We start from the raw sequence: 21,636 nt of genomic DNA on the forward strand, positions 1-21,636 counted from the left end.
CCATTTCCCCAGTTTATTGCATGAATTTAGTTTCCCAGTTAAATACTTAATTGAAATGAATACAATAAACTGAGTGTGTTGCAGTCTTGATGCTACATAACCAGGTTACAGAGTATCAGAGAAGCCAGTGAAATGATCCCATTCACACATCTGTCCATCCATTAAATAATTCAATAATGACATTGTTTGTTTTTAATAATTGAGAATAATTGATTGTTTTTTTTGTTTTTTTAATTCACTTTTTTCATTTTTTATTATTGAACTGAAATTGTACGTAGACAATCTATCTAACCAGGGGCAGATTAAATAGCACTGATACTTAAGTCAAACAAGACACTCCTTTTTTTTTGTTAATTTAAGATTTTACATTTTTTTCTCTAGCTTACTACTACTCAAACCAATACAATATTACAATAAAATAGCATTACAATAAAAAATCCTAGCGTTTTCTCCTTTCCCAGTAGCACTGTAAAAGTGAAAACTTGGTCTGTATTTGTAGATGCTTTACATGTATCATGGGTATTTCAAAACCACCAGTTTGACATTTATACTGTCCTTTCATTGTTATAACATTTGTCACAATTAAAAATATGATCTATGCTCTAATCTTATTTTGTATGCATGTGAACAACTGCTCTTTATCAAGTATAAGCATTAAATAATGGTGGTCTAACACCAGCAAACTACATTAGTGTAGTTTAACATCTGCAAACTGGTTAACTGTAAAAAAGCAAAAAACAAAAAAACAAGAGCTTTTATATTATTTGAATGCCCCTTTTTTAATGACAGTGCTTTGTCTTATTTGTTAGAGCTGCAGTGACTCAGCATGTCCCCTTTTCACACTGTGTTGGTTTAATACATTTCTCTGGTATATAATTGCATCCTCTAGCTAATCTTTCCTTTGCCTCTATGAATCTGTCTGGAGTGAGCAAACCTGAACCCATTAAGAGCGCAGCAGATCAGTTCAGTTTCTCACACACGTCATCACCTGGGGAAGAAGCCAACCCCAAACATGCCCCAAACCTCCTTTCACGCATTGACCACAAGACTTCTCTACTGTCAAAATGTGTCAATAAATTGTCAATGCTATAAGCTCATATCAAGACAGAATGCGCAGGCAGTACATTTAAAGTAAAGTAATATCGTACTTCAACCCCAGGTTCCTATTGAATGAACTTTGCAGTGTGGTTTTATTTGCTTCAAGTCCTGAAATTCTTCTTGCCCAATAAACATCAATAAACACAGTTGGCATCACAGCTCAGAGATCATTAAAGCAGTGAGAGATTAATTTCAGTATACAGCCTGTATACATCTTTAATGAACAGATTTGCTATCCACTCAAGTTTTTCATCACTCAGTCCTAAAATAGAAAGTACTCTCTGTATCCTCTTAGAAGAAAGCATATTATAAAGAAAAGGGTGTTGATTATGTTTCAATAAGCCCTCTATGTAAAGCAATTTAAAGATATGAAGAAAATGGGAATGGTTTCATTATCACAGCAGGTTTTATATATTGTTTTAATTCTGAATGACTGAACAATGTATTATTGTGTTAAGCTCTGCAAATGTAATTAGATATCAGACACTAATAATGGGGTGTGCTGCTTGCGTTTATCTTTTAAATAGCATCTTTTACATTGCATTTATTGACGTAAAGTCTTTCTTAATTATTAGAAAGGGAGGCGTCAACATTTTGAGGACTGATAGTAATGCTGCATGATTGGTTTCACAGAATATTGACAAGACCACAACCTTTACCCTTTTGACCCCAAGGCCCTGATTCCAGACAGAATGAATCTATTCACTTTCAGACTTTATAAGGGACAGCCATTATATTGGTAGACTACAATTTGAGTCTTTTCAGCAAAGCTGAAACAGATAGCTTCCCATAAGGGATATGTATTATTATTATTATTACTATTATTAATGCTTAACTATTACTTTAAAAAGCAGATGGTCTAGTTTTTACAAATCAATGTTGATAAAAGATGCTCAGAATACAGTTATTGTCAGTGCTGGTTGCTGCTGGACAGGTGAGCAGAGCAAGGAAAGTTCAGCTCTAGGTATAAATGTTTTAAGAGGCTTATTTTCGGGGATGATGTGTGACTCTTGAGCATAAGTTTTGCATGTTTCATAAGCTTTGTCTGGAGTTACTTGACTTCAGTGACAGGCTGTTCATCACCCAGGAGACTAAAGTAAACACTCTTGCATTACACAAAGTTGTCAAAGATCAAACCTTTGCATCTATTTATTTATTTATTCCACTACAGCAGTTGGTATTGTAAAAAAAAAAAAAAAAAAAAACTGCACATTTTGTCCTTGTGAAAGGCATTGAACTGGCAGTATTGGATAGCGTGTGGGCTGTCGAATCACTGGCATCTGTGTTAAGATGTTTTGCTCAGGTTTCCTAAGGGTATCTATTTTAATACTGATGGGAGCATCAGTAATAATGGATAGTCTCTGTCCTGACTTCACCGATTTAAAAACAGGATATAAACCAAGATAAACAGTCCACTCTAACAACATTGGGTTAGGTTTTATTTCTCTGCGGGAATGAACATTCGTAGCTTGCTTTTTTCATCACATCTGATGGTGAACTTGACAGAACTGTCTTAGTCTTGTACACAGCTGCACTGTGTTACTGAAGCACTTTCATTAAGGGCAGCCAGAACACAGGACACTGGTAAAGCGAGAGTGGATTAAAACCCTTAAGGATGTAGTGACAGGGGTGTTCTGTTACTGAGTGGGTATCCACCGAGAGAACGAGAGACAGAGGGTTTATAGTTGAAACGCCACTCAGGCGTCCCAGGTTTTATTTGTTTACAGGCAGTTGTGGGCAGTTGCAGTGGTTGGTGACCACCACAAGGGTACCAGCAACAGTAGCCCTAGTGCAGAAGGATATACACAATCACAGCATACAGAATACAAAACTGTTCAAAAACAGCTAAGAAATAAAAGGTGGCCAAGCTCAGACCGTGCACTGCTTGTACTACACAGGGAGGTCCCGCACCAGGAACCTTCTTCCTAACCTAAATTAAATAAACTGTGGTGGGATTAAAATTCCCCTAAATGAATCTCTACATAACCATGGCAGTTATCCCAGGATACACACAGTGATTACCTGTAGCTCACCCTGGTTGCACACACAGTCGTGAGGGATCTCCATCCACCAGAACCCAGGTTCTTTTGGTTGCTCACCCTGGATATACACACAGTCATGCGCAGCCCTCAGCTTGTAACAAAGCACAGAACAAATGGAAAACAAAGAAACTAGCTTTTCAGTCTTGTTTTAAAGGTAGGTGACCAGGGTTAATTGATTGTCAATTCTTCAATTGGCACCTGCTGCACTTTCCTTTCAAGTAGACAGGGAGAGTTCTAATCTCTCAGCCCTGCCATATCTAATCAAACAAAAATACATTTTCTTTACCAACCACCACCAATACACACTATTTACAGGGGCAGGCCTCAGCCCTGCCACAGATGTATTTAAATGTGGTTTAATCTGCACTTGATTTCGCATGGCGTTAGTAATCGGCTCTAACTTTGCAGCTGGTTGTTTTCAATTGAAAGAGCTTTTCAGATTTCTAGGTCAATAACATGCGTCTTCCCAGCACAGGAGTTTGACTTTGTAAGAGGCGTCACAGATACCTCTGTGGAAAGCTTACTGTTCTTTCTTTAAGCCCTTGTTAGACATGGATCTGGTTACAGCTTTCTGCCCAGAATAAAGTTATATAAGAGGGAAGAAGGACCAGCACAGGACAAATTTAACCAACAAAGTACTTGATGTGGTGCTGTCGTCCCCAGCAGCCTGGTAAAGAATGTTTGCAGCTCGGAGCGTGTCTGCTGGAAGGGGTCCTGATGAACTCGCGAGGTCAAGGAAGCACTCTGTTGTTTCAGTTACCAGCAAGTCCCTGAAGAGCGCCCACGAAACCCGGAATAATGGCACTGCACAAGTGCAGCAAAGTGTCCGGAGGCATGCCCTCATACGTGAGCTGGAGATGAGCTGGTATTTAAAAATCTTTGATTTGTCACGTGAGGAAACCACAGCCTTCCAGACTGGAATGCTGTACCGGTAAGATGTGCAACTTGGACTAACATTATTTTTATATACTTCAGGGTTTTTTTTATTTTATTTTATTTTATTTTATTGGAGTTTATTTATGTTTTAAGTGTGAAAAATGGGCAGTTAAATTCGCAGTTAAATTAATCTTTCAACACAGAAAGCCCCAAATGTGGAATAAAGTGAAGTGGTTGAAAATTAGGTGAAGAAGGAAAATTGGGAAATGTATTTTTGCTGGTGAATAACTGTGCAATTCAAAGACCGTGTGCAATTTGCAGCTTAGAGCTTCGTAGATGGTGTCCATTTATCACAGATTGCTGTTAGCTTGTTCTGAGAGACTGTGATTTATTGAAAATGGGCAAATTCATACAATGATTCCCAGCAAAAAGTAGATTCATAATTTGATCAATTAAATGTCTCTCAACCGGTAAAGCTGGCTTGTTAGTGTTTTTTGCTATTTTTTCAGCTGAAAGGGGAAAAAATTACATTAAAATCTATACACAGTATAACACTTCACTTAAGTCTTAGTTATGGTGTGTTTTTATAAGGGCCCTGAAGGCTGTCAAAAATGCTGAGGCAAGTGAGGGTTTAATAATGTCTGATTGCTATATTTTGAATTTAGCTTGTGATTTTGCTTCATCCCCATTTACGACGTGATGCATGCATTGGTAAATTATTATATCGATATCCTACTTGCTAAAAACACATAGACATGCTAACAAATATGTACCATATACAGAATGAGGGTATATATCTGATCCACATTTGTAAAGATTAAGCTGACAGCAATTTCCTATGGATGTTCAGAAGGTTGCAGTGACTGGGGTCTGATATGCTTAGTTAAATACCAGTTGTCATTATTTATCTTCTCATTTCTTTACAAGAGATTAATTAAGCATCTTCACTGCCTGTTAGGCTCTTATCTAGAGCCATAAACTAACCCAGTTCAGTAAAACAACATGTCATTATGGTTAGAATCGGTCCACTTACCCTTGCAGTGGGGAATTAGTTTTGTTACAAGCAATGAAGTGTGGAGAGAGAGAGAGATTAATTTATATCATTATAAAGGCATTTAAAAGGTTACGCTTGTATAAAAATGCATATATTGGTATTTTCTTTTGGAAAACTAATGTTAAACAATAGCAGCAATGTGGAAAATGAACAGTTCTATGGAGGGAATCCAGAGCTGTTTTAAATTAGCATAGAATTATTTTAACCCCTCAAGAACCAAAAATGTTTTCTAATTTTGGACACATGACCTGGCTTTATCTTTTTGCCTATTTTGATTTTTATTATTATTTTTTTTTTAAAACAGCAACAATTACATCTTATAATGTGCCGGTATGTGAGGTTTAAAATGTATGGGTTTTAAAACTTCAAACACTCCCTAGTAACTTCAGGTACGAAAATAAGACATTGTTTAGAAATGTGTATTTAGTGAGAAAGGCTGACACAGGATCTGTTGTAAGCTACAACCCACAACAAAGGATTTCAATGCTGCGTTTCAGCTGCCCCGTCTCACCAAAGTACTTTTACACTCTGCTCAGGGTTCAACTTCACTGTTGACTGTGACCAAGGCCGGATTAAAGTCGACGTTTTTGGGTCATTTTATAATGAGTGGATGTGGGAGACGGGGCCCACACGCACAGAAACTTGCGCTTTTTTTGTATTTTACTACGGCTACGCACTCCTTCTTGATGCATACCTTGACTGTCTCTCACGCAAGCAGCCTCCTGCTAAATGCTCCACGCCCACTACCTCCTGGGAAATATCCGTCCCTAATCCTACGTCAGAGGTGTCAGTCTGTAGGATACAATGTGTGAATCATGGTCAATTTACGCATTCATTTATTTAAGTTTTAGAGCCAATTAAAAAACATGGCTTGTCTCAAATGTGCCTCTTTACATTTTAGAAATTTTTCTTTTTAATTAGGGGGTTTGAATTTTAGAAAAAAAGGCAGGTAAACGTGTATAATGCGGCAAGAAGGGTTTAAGTCCATTGCGTTGGTTTCTCTCCCATATATACTGCGCGAAAGTCGTGAAATTAGCCCAATACCGCGGTTTTTTCAATATTCTTAAAAAATAAAAATTCAATTTCATAATTACTTGTATTTCATACAAAAAAAAAAAAAAAACACTTAACTGTACAGAGCTGCTGTGTGTCTGCGTGCTGTGTGATTCTGCCATGTGACTACAGTATATGCCACATAGGAGTGAAATTAAAATACAACACACTGTAAACAAGAAAATGGACGTCTCAAAAAATGTGTCTGCAGCAGATCGCATAAAGCAGTATCCAGCAGGAGTTTTACATAGCGATGGAGGTAAGCGCTTTAGTGTAGATACCGAAAATCGTCTGTTGACAGGCGAAAGAGTATTCACCGAAAGAGAAAGGCGGAAAGAGCAGCACCGCGACTGCTTTACTTGCAAAGAAACAAAAAACGGTGACTTCCATGTTCAAAAAGTCCACTGAAAAACAGTGAAATACGAAACACACTACATTTTGATCTGACGGAGGGGTTTGTTTGAGCAAATATCCCTCTTGAAAAATTGGACAACCAAAAGTTATGTAAATTCTTCAGCCTGAGTGTAGCAAATGGTGGAGTGATTCCTTCATCAGCCCAGCTGAGACATGAATACTTACCTAAAGCTGCCATGTATCACAAGCAGGAGATTATGGAATTGGTAAAACAGTCTGGTTGCTTGTCAGTGGTCACTGACGAGTCGACTGATGCCCAAGATCAGTATTTTGCAAGGTCTAAATGGAGAACATGCATCTGACATAGAACTGAAAGCTTTCCTTGCAGATTCACTTTACCTACAGGCTGTTAATTACAACACCGTTTTACAAGCTACTGTGCATAGGGCCCCCAAAATATGGGTTAGCACAGGGCCCCCTCGTCCTTTAATGTGGCCCAGACTATGACCACACCTTCTCCTGTGAAGACCAGATGATTTCATGCTATCTCACTCTGGTTGCAAACAGCCGACCAGCAGTTGTGGCTTTGCAGCAGCAGCACCAAACAAAGTATTGTGGTTTTATTTTTATCTGGAGCCCGGAGCGTGTTAATGTCTTGCTGTCTGCAGAGTTCAGTGCCTTAATGTGATAAGATTAGGAATACTATGTTTTATATCTGACAAATTCCAATAGATGAAGGGCCCAAATTATAGCTCTGGCCAAAGGTTTTGCATCACGCTGTAGAATTTTGCTTCATAAAGTCGGATGAAACCTGATGAATAATGTTACGTTAACATATTGAATTACATACATTTGTAGTTTTCCACGTACTTAACGGAAAACTGACAAATTGAAAACTAACATTTTAAAATCTAACATGAAATACTGTACTGTTATGGCTTCAGGTAGACTTTTGAAACATAATGTTGTTGTTTCTTTGGAAAACATTGGCATCACCTAGAATTTTTGGATCAAGGCATTATAAAAAAAAAAAAAAAATCATTTAGATATTTTATTTAACATCATGTAGTTAAACTACAAAATGATCTCACAAGTCTACAGAGCGGTGTGTAATTCAATATGTTAACGTAACATTCAGCAGGTTTCATTTGACTTTATGAAGTAAAAATGAGTTGATTTTATAGCACTAGCAATTAAGAGGTAGAAAAGCACTGCGTGTCATATTTAAAATATATAATACATCAGGCACTATGAGGCTGATGTAAGGATAGGCGTAGTGCAAACAATTGTGGCTGCGAAATCCAAATTGCCTAGCGGGTAGGCAATTATTTTGCACTACAACCTATGTAAGCTTAAGAGCAATGCAAATTACTCAACACACACAAATAATGAGCTGCAATCATGATAATGAGGGTCGCAGTGAGCGCTACCTGTGCATCGGGTTATTTAGCGGCCACACTTACAGCCCAGAGATGAGGTGAGTTAGGAGTGCAGAGAGCAGTACGCACTGTATGAGATTTGTGGAGCACAAAAATCAAAGCAACCAAAAAAATATGTTGGAGGAAGGGCAGGAAAGTCGTCTTGGCGCACGGAAAAGAAAATAGGTTTTCTGAGTAGGAGATGAGAGTCCTTACAGCTGAGGTCACTCAGCATGAAATTGAGTTATTTGGAAAAGCCTCAGCCAACATCAGTTATACTACCAAAGAGGCCATGTGGTCCTCTATAGTGGAGAAAGTCAATGCTGTCGGTGTTACCAGGAGGACAGTCCACCAAGTGATGAAAAGGTGACATTCAGATATTAGGTCTAGGATGACCTGCGGAGTGAGACGATAACACTTTAGCAACGCATCCTCCGACATCCCAAACAAAGTGACCCTGGGATTGAATATGCAGGGTCTTCTCCGTCTTGCCCTTCTCCGAAGGTTTTCCTGCCTCTCCTCAACAAGAGCCAAGCGTCGTCACATCAGAAAGTGTACCACAGCAGCCATCCTGAGGCCAATGACAGGTCTCTGAAGGTGTGTGGTTTTATACAGCTCTTAATTACTCGCTTCTACAATGGTTTGCACCTTGTAAGAGGAGGTGCAAAGTTTTTGGAGGGTCAGCAATTGTCCAAGGCAAAATCCTTACACCTCATTATAATGTTTTGTGCCCACTTAGTATTCCAGATCCCCGCCCAATTCCATGCTCTTTTCTTCATTTGAATACATTTCAATATCATTGAAATGGATTAATGATGGCAAAGTGCTAATTTGATAGCAGAACAGCAGGTGAAACATACATACACTGCATTTTTAGTGGCCGCTAAAGCCCCACTTTGCAGCAGCTAAACATGTTTTGCGCATGCAAAACACAGATTTTGGCCACAATATGGGTGTTTTGCAGCTGCAAATCACTTTGCAAGTATCCTTACGTCAGACCCTATGTGTGGGACACCAGTGAAATCATTCAAAAGGGAGTCTTCAAAGACATCTTCACCTTGAATTGACCCCATGATGTGTTACTCAGTCATTGCATAATAAAGAATAATAAATTAAGCAACATGTGACTATACACACACATATATATATATATGACCTTTACTTATAATAGATGTAGTAAAATGACACATAAATCAGTCCACCTACCATTGCCACATTAACTTGAGTTAACCTTCAGAGCAGCACAGTGGATACAAACTGTAGTGACTTGTATACAAACTCTTCAATTCACTAGAAAACCAGGAAGTGGTAGCTCATTTCAATGTGACTTTACAAAGACAAAGAGATTTCCCTGCCTGTCTTATTACACAGAATACTTTGAATGCAGAACTCTTCTGCTTTGAGATTTATTTAATACACTACTATAAAGCTATGGCCAAAAGATTTGCATCACCCTATAGAATTAACTAATTTTGCTTCATAAAGTCAATAAAGCCTCACTCCATGAAAGTAATATTTTATCGTAAGCGGAAATTCGTAACCAAAAGTGGTATATGAGGAACTGTTTTCAGCTCGCCCGATGCTTTTCCTGCATGTACTGTAAATGACAGAGGCGAGGTGTATGAAATAACCAGGAAAGGCAGAATAGCTGCAAGAAATCAATAATATAGGTCACCCCTGCTATTAAAATAGATGTCTCAGAAGATACTGTTAATTTAGGGATGCAATTTGAGAGCATTAATTAAAAAAAAAAAAAATCATAATTGGAAAAGCTGAGGCTGGGGCTGCTTCCAGCCATGTGGTAAAGTGAGTCTGAGCAGTGCGGGAATTCCATTGTCAGTTGACTTCTCTTTCCATGTTATTCCTGGCCATGATTTGCTATGGGAAACAATCTTTGCTATTTGGTATGCCAGACAAAACAATTTGATCTCCTGCTGCAATATTTATTTAGTTGCGCTATTATCATGTCTTTTTTATTATTTAATTTTTTTATTTTTTTAAGCCTCATTCAGCATAAGAGTACTCAAATGCTTTCTTTAAAATATCTTTAGTTTCTAGCTACAGTATTACATTTGCGTTCTATTTAACGCCCTTTGTTCATAATAGAAGGATTAGTTGTTAGGTTGAGCCTTATTTTAACATGGAAAGAATGATCCTTCCTTTCAAAATATGACTCTATATATTTTGAATTGTGGTTTTGTCGTACAGTATTTAGAAAATTTGTTGTGCCTGTTTTGAAATGTTGTATATCACAACAGTTCTTGGATGCCTGTGGATAGTTTATTGTTCAAAAAAAAAAAATTATATATAATTCTTCACATCGTTCTTCATATTTGTTATAAAGTTTTGTAGACAGTCTCGGAACAGATGGTTTAAAAAAAAAAAAAAAAAAAAGTTTAGTACCAGTCCTTTTAATAATAGATGTTCCCAGAATAACACGAGGAACTGGCAGACCTCTTTATTCCCACAATCTCCTCAAAGACCCAGTGTCAGATTTAGACTCAGAAGTGATCTGAAATCACAAGGTCACTGGACCTGGCCACTCTCCATTTCATGTAGGCACAGTAAAAAGGGAGGCACTCGCTACAGATTGCATTGTGAAGAAAAACAATGCCCTAGATTCCCATGGTATTTATTAGGCAGTGAAACATAACTAAGTTGCTACATACTATGCTGAGGGAAATGTGATGGAAAATAGCATCTTTACAAGCAACACAGGAGTCTAACAAGTGCATTGCTGAAAAGGCAGTTTTTCCTCATTTTTTAATTTAAAAGAATCAGGATTTTAACTTTCTTTTTTGGGATCTTTTGTTTTTTCTTTCTGCAAAGCAAGACACAATCATGTACTTGGTCAAAGCTCCATGCAGTGAGATCTCTAACCCCAAGCAACGCGGCGTGCAGAAGCCGGACAAAATCCCTTCAAAGTTTCAAAGACCTAGCACAGGTCCAAAAGTGTATCCATCAGGTATGTGCTGGAGCCTGAGGTCAAACGGAGCCGTGGAACTGAAACATCTCGAGGAGTTCCTAAACATGCATGCACTGTCCTTACAGAAAACAGTCAAAGCAGAGACTGGAATGCTGTACAGGTAGAGTGGCTTTTGCATGTTTTAAAAAGCAGAGATAGATACTTTAACACGACCACAAATTAACCCCAGAGCAGCAGGGGAGGTTGCAAAATATATAGTAACTTTTATCAGTGCGCAATTTTGTGTAGGTGTAGGGCAAAAAATTTATACTGTTGGTACTGTAGCAAAATATGTAATTATGCAAAATGTTAATAAAATCACAGCACTCCCCATTAGTGCACATGTCTTCCGAGAGTAAAGCAATGGTCTTTTTTTTTTAACTTGATGCTTGCTCTCATGGAATCACTTTCTGGAATTCTGGAATTGTAACAGACAGTAGAAAAAAAAATATTATGTTAATAGGAGCCCCCTAACTGTCATTGATCTGCAAATAGGTTTGCCCTTTAACCAAGTTAGAGTAACCTTTTTTTAAATTCAATTTTAAACTAATTATAGAAGTTTAGAATTAGCCTGTAGTCTTTAGGCATGCAAAAATGTAGCATAATTAAGAATGGTTCGTGTTTCTTTATGGATTAAGGATAACAATAATGGATTGTGGATAATAATGTGTTTTTAAAATGTAGAAGCTTATTTCTCTGTAGTTTCAAAATGATGGTTTTAATTCATTAGTGATATAGAAAAAAGATGATACCCTTTAATTCAAAACTGAAAACATCCCATCTCCTAGGAACATTATTGTTTTACTTTCCTCATATTTCTTTCCTCAGACTTTAAGTTCTGCTGTTCATTCTGAATGAAAGTTATAAGCAGCTGGCAGTTATTGTTTCCAAATCATTGTGTGTCAGTTTTCTGCCTGTGGCATCTCCATTCTTTTGCAGCGTTTCAGGAACAATAGTTTCAAAGTGAAAAAAAAAAAATAAATCTTGTGAAAGTGGCAGTTATTGGCATATGAAAAACACCATATTGGCTTATGCTGGTAATTGTGAGAAAGGATAGCTATTTTCTTTGAAATAGCTGCTATTTTCACTTGAATTCCAGTTTTCCATATCCAGTGTTCCAGTCTTTTCTTAAGAGCTTGACAATTGTAAAGGAAAGTTGAGCTTGTGCTGCGCCTCGGGGTGGTCAGTATTCTGTCAGAATACTCGTTTTTGGACATGGGATTTGTGAGATTGAAACCAGGTGGTGTATTTTAAACATGTGTCTGACAGCACAATACTAGAGCCTGTACACATTCCTGGATTTTGATTGGAAGGCCTGGAACTGCATTGTGTACCTGGTCTGTATAATGAGTTGGAAACACAGTAATAAATCTTAGATCCATCGACTATGGAACTCAGTGCCTGGTAAATTTTTGACACAGCATGAGCCCACTAACTGTGCGACTGGGATACTTGCACATGAAGGGTGCTATATACGCATATACAGTAGTGTTAGGGTTAGGGATCAGCAATAAACCATGTGCTGATCATTTAATGGCTGCATGTTTTAAAAAATGCACATTCTAGATTGCCAAACTGTAGGGTTTGGCAATCTAGCATCAAACATTTTGCCTGTAAAGTTCCGATTTTTTTCAAATGATGCAAGCCCATGTTGAGGTTTAACAGGACTTATCATTCTTCATGTATAATGACTCTACCAGCACTCTGCAGCGCATCCTACCTGTATGGTGCTAGGCACAGCTGGCTGGCTTTCTGCTTCCTGTCTATGCAACCTGTATAATGAGGGCTTTGATGGATGAAATGGATAATACCGGCACAGAGTATGGAAAGAAGTGTCTTGCATTGTGTAACTCAAACCAGTACCTTTAACCTGGAGGTCGATAAGACATTCAAGTTAGATTGAAGACAGCAGGGTTACCAACTTAATAACCAACAGTGTGTTCTATTAGAGAAGTGAAGATGGAAGCTAAGGAGATGATTTTATGGTCATGGAACCAAATCAACAGTAATTTAAATAAAACTGTCAACCTGAAATAGAAGAATAAAGCCCTGGACATATCTTACAGCCATAATTCATTCTTTCCCTGTCTCAGTTAAAACGTTTTTGTTTGACCAAGATTAATATTAATGTGACTATTGGAGCCTTTGGTTTGTATTTCACAGAAAGTGCAAAGGCAAATTCTCTGTAGTTTATTGCTAGTTTCATGCAGTTGAAATGGGTTTGTTCCTTTCAGAAAGTTTGCCTTTGCCTTTTAAACTTGCTGAAGAACAGGACCCTTTATATGCTTCCTTACAAACTCAATTTGCGTTTCAATGTTTGTATGTTTATGTTAAGAGATTTTGCTGCACAAGGTTGTCATTGAAGACACTACCAAAATACACAAGATTTCGAAGTGGATACATTCAATGAAGAGCAAAATAATGGGAATGAAGGTAAATAAATGAATTCAATTCTGTCCAACAGGCTTGATGAACATCAGATGTATTATCTCAGAAAAGCAGAATAGGACTGTTAACTTATTTTGTAACAAAAACACTACACTCCAAAATAGTTCTAATGACATTAGTCTTGTGGTTTAATCAACCAGAGAACCCCTTGATGAAATTGCAATCTTAGCTCTGCAAATTATAGTACTACAGGGACCAAACTCAAAGCAGATTTTAAAGAGTGATTCCAATTATAAAATATGACTTATTTAAACTCACTTTGAATTGAAACCTAAACCAAATGCTGCCATTGTGATATGCCTATTATACCCTCTGACAATCATATTTTGAGAGATGTATACACTACATACAAGTGAAGAATTTAATAAAGTTTCATAAGTGACACAGCTGAGGCTTCCATCATGGAATTTCATTAAAGGAAGATTGTATTATTATTATTATTATTATTATTATTATTATTATTATTATTATTATTATTATTATTATTATTATTATTAATAGTAGTAGTTGGTTCTAGATAATTTCTGACATCTGACTATTATCATGCTCAGAGCCATCTGATTTTTTCAAAAAGATTCTCTAAATCAGTCCACTGTATTATTGTGTTTCCTCACTGCAATATGCATTGACTGCATCTCTTTGAAGTGTTTGATCTGAACCCAGAATGCACTGGTGAAACTAATGTTAGATCTGCTCCTCTGAATCAGAAATATCTGTGCACAATACCATTGAAACGAATGAGGTGCACTGTAGCCTAAAGGTTCAATAATGTTGCATTAGAGGATTTATGTAGACCAACTTATCAGACTTAAGGTAGATGCATTTTGGATTGCCTTTTATTGCAATCTTAAATTTAGATAGATAACTTTACTGTTCTGCCTTCAGTCAAGTAGCTCCCTGTAGTAAGTTTTCCAAAGAAATGTCTTGTGAATCTCTAAGGTGTATTAATTGTGCATAATGTGCTTGTCAGCATGGTATATAACTTGTGTGGTTTTACAAAGAAGTTACAAACAAGAAATAATGGAGCTATCGTGCACCTTATTTAATTGGAGGTATGAAAAAGCATTAACAGTAAGTGCTCATTACTAATTCAGTGTGGAAAAAGAATAAATTTTTTATGTAGTCTGGCAGGTCTCCTCATTAAATACTTATAAAGTTTACATATTTATAAAGGAATTAATCGTTATTCTAAGAAGCCTTTATCTATACCCATTCATTTAATCTTGTAAGTAAAACACTTGATAGTTGAACATTATTTAATGTTCATGAATACAAATGGAGTGAAATGGAACTCCTGAAACAACATTGATATTATGTCATTAAATCGAACTGGGATGGCAGGCTGAAATAAATAAAATATATATATATATATGATTAACTTCTTTTTTACTTAGAATTAGAAAAAAAAAAATATATATATATATATATATATATATATATATATATATATATATATATATATATATATATATATATATATATAGGTTGATAATGTTATACTATTTTGCAATAATTAGAATGTAATATTCAGGAAGTTTTTTGGAAATTAGTTTGTCTAAAAAGCTGAAATACCGTCTTTGCTTTGGTTTGGCTTTGGGCCAAACCCGAATCTGGTTAGTTACGAATTTGTATTCATCTTATGTATTTAGGAAGCAGTTCAGAACTGAGAGGGGAAATGGAAATGGTTATTATAGTTCTAAATATACTGTTTAAATAATCTGCTTGAAAAGTGCAGTTTCCACATTGTCAGAATTTGCATGAAAGTTTCTAAAATGTCAAGTGATGTGTGGGACAGGAGGGATTACCATTACAAAAACAAGATCAAGAAAGTGCTGCTTCAGATTTTGGTAAGCGAGTCTGAATCAGGATACAGATGCAGGTGTGCTTCACGCTTTTCAAACACGGGCCCAACTTGCAAGGTGCATGTTAAATATAGTGATCAATGTTTTGTTTTGTTGTGACCCTGGTATTGTCTGTTATGAGGACGTAATAACTGAAAACCAAAATGGTGAGGTGTTTTTTTTCTTAGTGCAATGCCCCTTTTTCTAAAACATTTTGAAGAGTTTATTTAAGTTAAAACATGAGTTTTCACTTGCGTGTACCTCTAAAAAAAGGCATAAATAAGCCCTCTGGTGCAGGTTTTCATTTTTATGAGCTTAAACCTAATTTTCTCATTACACACATACACAAACAAGTAGCAAATACAATGGCCTTGGTTGCAGCGATATATACAGTAAATGAAATGTTGCTGTTGTTGTTTTTTTTGGTACACTGTGGAATAACTTCCAACAGAACCAGCTGAGATTATACCTTAACCCCCATACAGATATAGTTCAGCCAGATATAGGGTCTGGCTTTGCATTAGTCTGCTCAAAGCTGTGAGACATCAGCTTAAACCTGTACTCTAATTGGGTATCAACATCCTATCGCAACCTGTCTATTTGTCTAAAAATAAGGCAAAACTATAAACTTAAAGGTGAAGCTTGGTATAATTTCCTTGAGTGGACTGGCAGGTGTAAATATAACAAATTAAGACTTAACTTGAAGTTAATAGTGGAGTCTGTTAATGTTGCTGTAGCTTTACCTGATTTATAGTTTGATAATGACAACCACCACTAAACCTTACAGTTTCAGAGACTGTCAAGATCAGTTCTGTCACTTAGCAAGAAACACAATTCAAAAACCAGGCTCATAGGCAGTGCTATGAGACCCCACACATTAATCCAAGGACTGCAAGTCACATTATGATTTATATGTGCATTTACTGTAAGTGGGTGTGTGTGTGTTTTAAGATATGCTGAAATTCAATGCCAGTGTATGAAGACAAGTCCCAGCTACATTATGTTACCACAACAAGACTATCTTTTTGTTCAATAAACCTATAATAATAATAATAATAATAATAATAATAATAATAATAATAATAATAATAATAATAATAATAATTTACTCTCAAACTATCCAGCAGGAGGAGCTGTTTTATTGGTAATACTCATTTTTAACTGTGGCATACAACTCTTTATAATATGTTGTGGGATGATAGTCCTATTGTAAAGGGTACTTTCATTCATTACCACTAATTGTGCTACCTATGCACATTAAGTCCCAATGTGTGCTGTATTTCTTTTATCATTCTAAGATCTACTACTTTAATAGTCATTTTCCCAAGAAGCCCTTAGTGTTTGACAGGGTTACAACAAATACAATCTCATGGGAGACTGCAGCATTTTATTTATTTTCCTGTAAAATCGGTATCTTTTTTTCAAAATGTAACAACAGATTATAGTTGCAGTTTATAAATGTATTTCTAGAATATTTATGTTGAAATAGGAGCAGTTAAATAGTATTTTTTTTAAAGCAATAATAATAATTAAAAAAAAAAAAAAACCTCCATGCATCCTCTTCGTTTTGTATTGCTGTTCACTAATTAGGAGGAACCATCTGTGCGTCTGACTGCGGATTTGGTTTTCATTTTTAATTTGGATATTGATCTCATTTGCATTAATTAAAGCAATCTTGAAAACACACAGAGGATCTGGCAGACATTGAATCAGAGCAATCTTTACCAATTAAAATGAATCCTATAACAAATGTATCTGATTAGTAGAATATAACATGCAGTTAAGGAATTGCATCATCAGGAAAGCAAGGCTACAACATACTGCTTTTTTATGTTAAAATATATTTAAATAATAATAATAATAATAATAATAATAATAATAATAATAATAATAATAATAATAATAATACCTATTTCAGACATACAGTAATAGATGTACCATAACTGGATAGAAATACTATTTTTAAACATAAAGAGGAAGCTGGATTCCTGAAACATACCGAAACTGGGTGTTGTCTTAATCCAACTCAACCAGCGAGCACCCCAACTTTCAGTTAGTGTGTCCTGAGTTATACATCCCAGAACTGAAAGAAACCTTGCATTTGTAAAGCAAAAACAATAATGAACCATTGTCATCAGATTTATTGGGTTTGGCAGAAGAGAGACCTAATTGGACCCTGGAGTACAAACCACAAGGCCCGACGGTTTCACAGGCATTTCTATTGACAGAACAAGGCAGGACAACAGCAGCTCTCGGAAAATATCTTCATATACTGTAGAATAAAAAATAAAAACCTGAACAAACAAGGGAATTTGTTTTTCAAAGTAATCCATGGACTGAAGATTAGAATAATTCCAGTTATAAGACAACGTGTAGCATCTCTCTGTTTGTTTGTGACTGATAATGCATTTCTTTTTTGAGTACTTCAAAGTGCTGCATCACCGATTTGAAAGCAGTATACTAAACGGGACTCAAATGTACAAGTAGAGTAGATTTGTGTGCATTCTGTTTTCACAAGGTACACAAATGGTTAAAGAGTTCTATGTAGAGATTCAGCCTGAATGCATTGCTATGCAGCTGCTGTGTTGGTCCAACGTTTAGCCAGCACCCTGCTAAAGGAATTATGATTAAATAAGTGTACCACACGGACAGCTACAGCTTCAATAGGGGAATGAATATGAGAGCTTTGCAGTAATACAAAACCAGCATCATCAAACGATTTAAACAATGAGGGCAAAAGCGCCAGTGGTGCAAAAAAATTATAAGTAGTGGGTTACTTTTATCAGCCGTTATTTCTGCGCATGGCAATTCCCATTTCCACAAGACTATATCATTACAAGTATAAAATGCAATCCATGTTTTTTACATGTCTGTATATGTAATTACATAAGCAATTATTATAGAGCAGTCTTACTGTGGCACAAAATATTTCAAAATAAGGTACGTACCCATCGAAGCTTTCTCTAAATAGTGTATTCTCCAGGATTGGTAGCGTTATGGGGTTGTTCTGTGGTCCAGGCTGTAACTGGTGCCAGGGGCCAGCCAGAGAGCATTTAAAAGCAGTGTTCTATTGCTGCTTTCATCATGTGGTCTGCATCATCTACAGAATGGATGCCACAGTTACACTAATGTACACAAGCTGAACAGACTGAAATGCGGTCAGTGCCACAGTTTAGAGGGGGGTGGAAGACATTGGGGTGTAGGCAACTGATCTAAACACAGATCTACCCCTCTTTGGATACATTCAACAGACCCATCATCTCCAACAGTGCATGGGAGTCTCTGTAGGCAATTTTTTTTTTTTTAAATGCCATAGGTGGCCAATTTTATTGCCATCTTAAGAGCTAAGATGCTCACAATCTTCGCACATTAAAAAATATAATAATAATAATAATAATAATAATAATAATAATAATAATAATAATAAACCCTGTTATATTGTTACTGTTTCTACCTCGGGATAGGAGTGGTGAGTAGCATGTTTTGAATCGATTGCGACCCACTTTATTTCTGAATTTAATGAGCCTCTTTCAAATATTGAAGATGGGAATTGCAATTCTAAAACAATTCTTTTAAATCCTCTTTTGCACAGTTTTAATGAGTCTGGCTCCCAAGTTACACAAAAGTAGGTTTTGCTATGATATAATATATTCTACTTGACTGTAGAAATCAGGTGTTTAAGGTCTGCCTGCACTGCTGAAGCAGCAGTGACAATTGATGTAAATTGAGACAAAACCGTTTGACAATTTCACTATGAAATACATTTTCTTTCATATAGCCTACTACTAATAATTGAAGTTTGAACATAATTCTGATACAACTTGGTGTCATATACAGGTAGTACACAGGGTCATAAAGTCCAGATGCTGGCACCTCAGCTGTCCTTGATTCCCATATTAAAGAACAGGAGTGTTATAATCAGTAATTGTGCTGCTTGGTCAATCCAGATTGACCTATTATAAACTGTAAAGTAAAACCAGTTACGGACTATGCAAGAGGACTAGACAGATGAAAATATTAATTTGACTGCATGTACTGTCCTGTAAAGGCTCTCTGTCCCTTTTGTATCCTAATGCACAGCACTTGAAGCCGATAACCACACCAACTAACTATTTAACATCAACGTTACATTATTTTAGCTCCCTTGCAAACACTTTGTTTTTCATGTTTGTCAAGTTTCCTGTTCCTGCAAGTCATTTATCTGCAGGGTTTTTTTCATCTATTCTGTATCTCTGCTGTGCCTTATAGCTGGTTGGGGCTCAGTGTTTTTACCATACACCACGTGTTGGATTTCTGCCATACTGGGTCACCCTCACTCCTATATCTAAAGCAGATATGGATATTAGCAATCGCCAGCAGCGTTCATTGCCTGCAACATAACATGACAATAAATACCATGAAGTTAATCCTTTCTTGAGGTCAAGCTATGCCAACGTTTCCCATAGAATGGAAAATCCCACTAGTTTACACAGTTCATGGCACGTAAAAGACCATTATGTGGCCATTATAGAACACCAGAATAATTGCACATCAGACTTAATTTACAAATAGCATTTACAGTATACCATTTTTCAGGAACACAGCGTTACATTTTCTTTGTGTTTTCACAGTAGACAATCACATCAGTTTATATTATGTCACATGCATTATGTAAAAAAAAAAAAAATAGCTGTTTTTTAAAATGTTTTTCTCTGGCTGGCTTTATGCCATGAAAGAAAAAGATAAAGAAGACAATAGACCCAACACCATATTAATGTTGATGCGTAGTAGATTTCCTGGAGGTTGGAATTCATTTTTGTGACTGGACCTTGACAGGTAAATGTGTGGAGCTATGGCTATTTTTGGAGCTATGGCTATTTTTTGGATTGAGACATTAACTAAAAAAAAAAAAATACTATATAAACATAATTTACTGCAGAATGATATCGCAAAAGTCTACCAGAAGCCATAATAGTAGTGCAATATTTCATGTTAATTTCAAAATGTCACATTTTTCAATTTCTGTCTGTTTTTCATTAAGTATGTGGAAAACTACAAAGTGGTATGTAATCCAATATGTTAATGTAACATTATGTAGCAGGTTTCATTTGACTTTATAAAGCAAAATTATTTAATTCTATAGGGTGATACAAAACATTTGGACATAGCTGTACATGTTTATATGCTGCAAAAGCGTGTACATTTTGTCCTCACACAGAGCATAATTGACACCTTTTTATTCAGTGTTATACATATTTCTCAGCTTGCAAAAATTTGGAGATGTCTTTATTTGTCTATGAAATAAAAGCAACATACAGATACAAAATCTGTCAAACTAAAAATAATAATAATCTTTGCAGCTTTGCAGAGCTGTCATCCTTTGTAATTTCTGAGTGATTACAGATTTCTTGTAGAACAATACAGTTGACTGTGAGTGCTCAGTTGAGATGCATGTTTTACCCTTCATAAATTACTTTTTTAAAAAATAAATTATATAAAGTGAAATAAATGGAAGCGTAGTTAAACTTCTCAACTACAGATGTTGGGCAGCAGTGTGGAGTAGTGGTTAGGGCTCTGGACTCTTGACCGGAGGGTCATGGGTTCAATCCCCAGTGGGGGACACTGCTGCTGTACCCTTGAGCAAGGTACTTTACCTAGATTGCTCCAGTAAAAACCCAACTGTATAAATGGGTAATTGTATGTAAAAATAATGTGATATCTTGTAACAATTGTAAGTCGCCCTGGATAAGGGTGTCTGCTAAGAAATAAGTAATAATAATAATAATGTTGTTTCACATTTTAAGAGTAACAAAAAAAAAAGAAAATCTTTTCACAATTGATATCTAATTCCAAGCACAGGCATGCATGTACTGTTTAGTGAAACATGAGGCTGTGGGCTACTTCTCTCCTCAAGCCGTATAATTACTAACCATAAATATAGCCGGTAAAGAAAAGTGCACAACTAGCTACAAAAACCTACAAAATCTTTTGATGCAGGACTAACATGCCCTGCAGTATGGTGCAGAGTAAATTAACTAAAAAATCTAAATAAATAAAAATATGTTATACTCATTCACTGGAAGGATGAAAATATAAGCATTACTTGAATCACAATATTAAACTGGGAGCCAGACAAATGCCTTGATTTGTATTTGAAATAATTGGTTCTGAAGTCACAAACATCATCCTTCAGGGGTTAGAGAAGTACCTGCGAGTGAAAATGCTGTACACAGATCAAAGTGCTTAGTTTATTTCACTGTAGTGTATTACTGCCTCCCCTTCTCCCACACACTGCACAATACTCTTATCTGCATTGAGGGGAGCCTTTCATCATGCTGCAACTACAAGCTAAAGATATGTTGCCACAAGCCTTGTTTCAGCCTGTGTCTGCTTTTGATAAGAGGCAGTATTTTTTCCCTGCCTATAAAGGGAGCCAGCCTCTCACCTCATTAGCTTTATTGTGCTGTGTTTGTGTTCATGATTCCAGCAAGGCTGGAGGGAGTATATG

At 36.3% G+C, this 21,636-nt stretch overlaps 1 protein-coding gene across 2 annotated transcripts in view; it reads left to right on the plus strand.

Moving 5' to 3' along the window:
* Positions 1 to 3,656: 3,656 nt before the first annotated feature.
* The window catches only part of LOC117423517 (voltage-gated potassium channel subunit beta-1), a 60,753-nt gene continuing 42,773 nt past the window's right edge, over positions 3,657 to 21,636 (plus strand). Inside the window, exon 1 of one of the 2 annotated variants that reach the window (XM_058990328.1) lies at positions 3,657 to 4,071. In XM_058990328.1, coding sequence (XP_058846311.1) covers positions 3,818 to 4,071 — 254 coding nt within the window. In that variant the 5' untranslated portion in view covers positions 3,657 to 3,817. Of the gene's footprint in view, positions 4,072 to 10,515; positions 10,982 to 21,636 lie in introns of those variants that run through there. The other variant, XM_034039442.3, reaches the window with a different exon arrangement.

This window comes from Acipenser ruthenus, chromosome 17 (assembly GCF_902713425.1).
Source record: "Acipenser ruthenus chromosome 17, fAciRut3.2 maternal haplotype, whole genome shotgun sequence".
NCBI lineage: Eukaryota > Metazoa > Chordata > Actinopteri > Acipenseriformes > Acipenseridae > Acipenser > Acipenser ruthenus.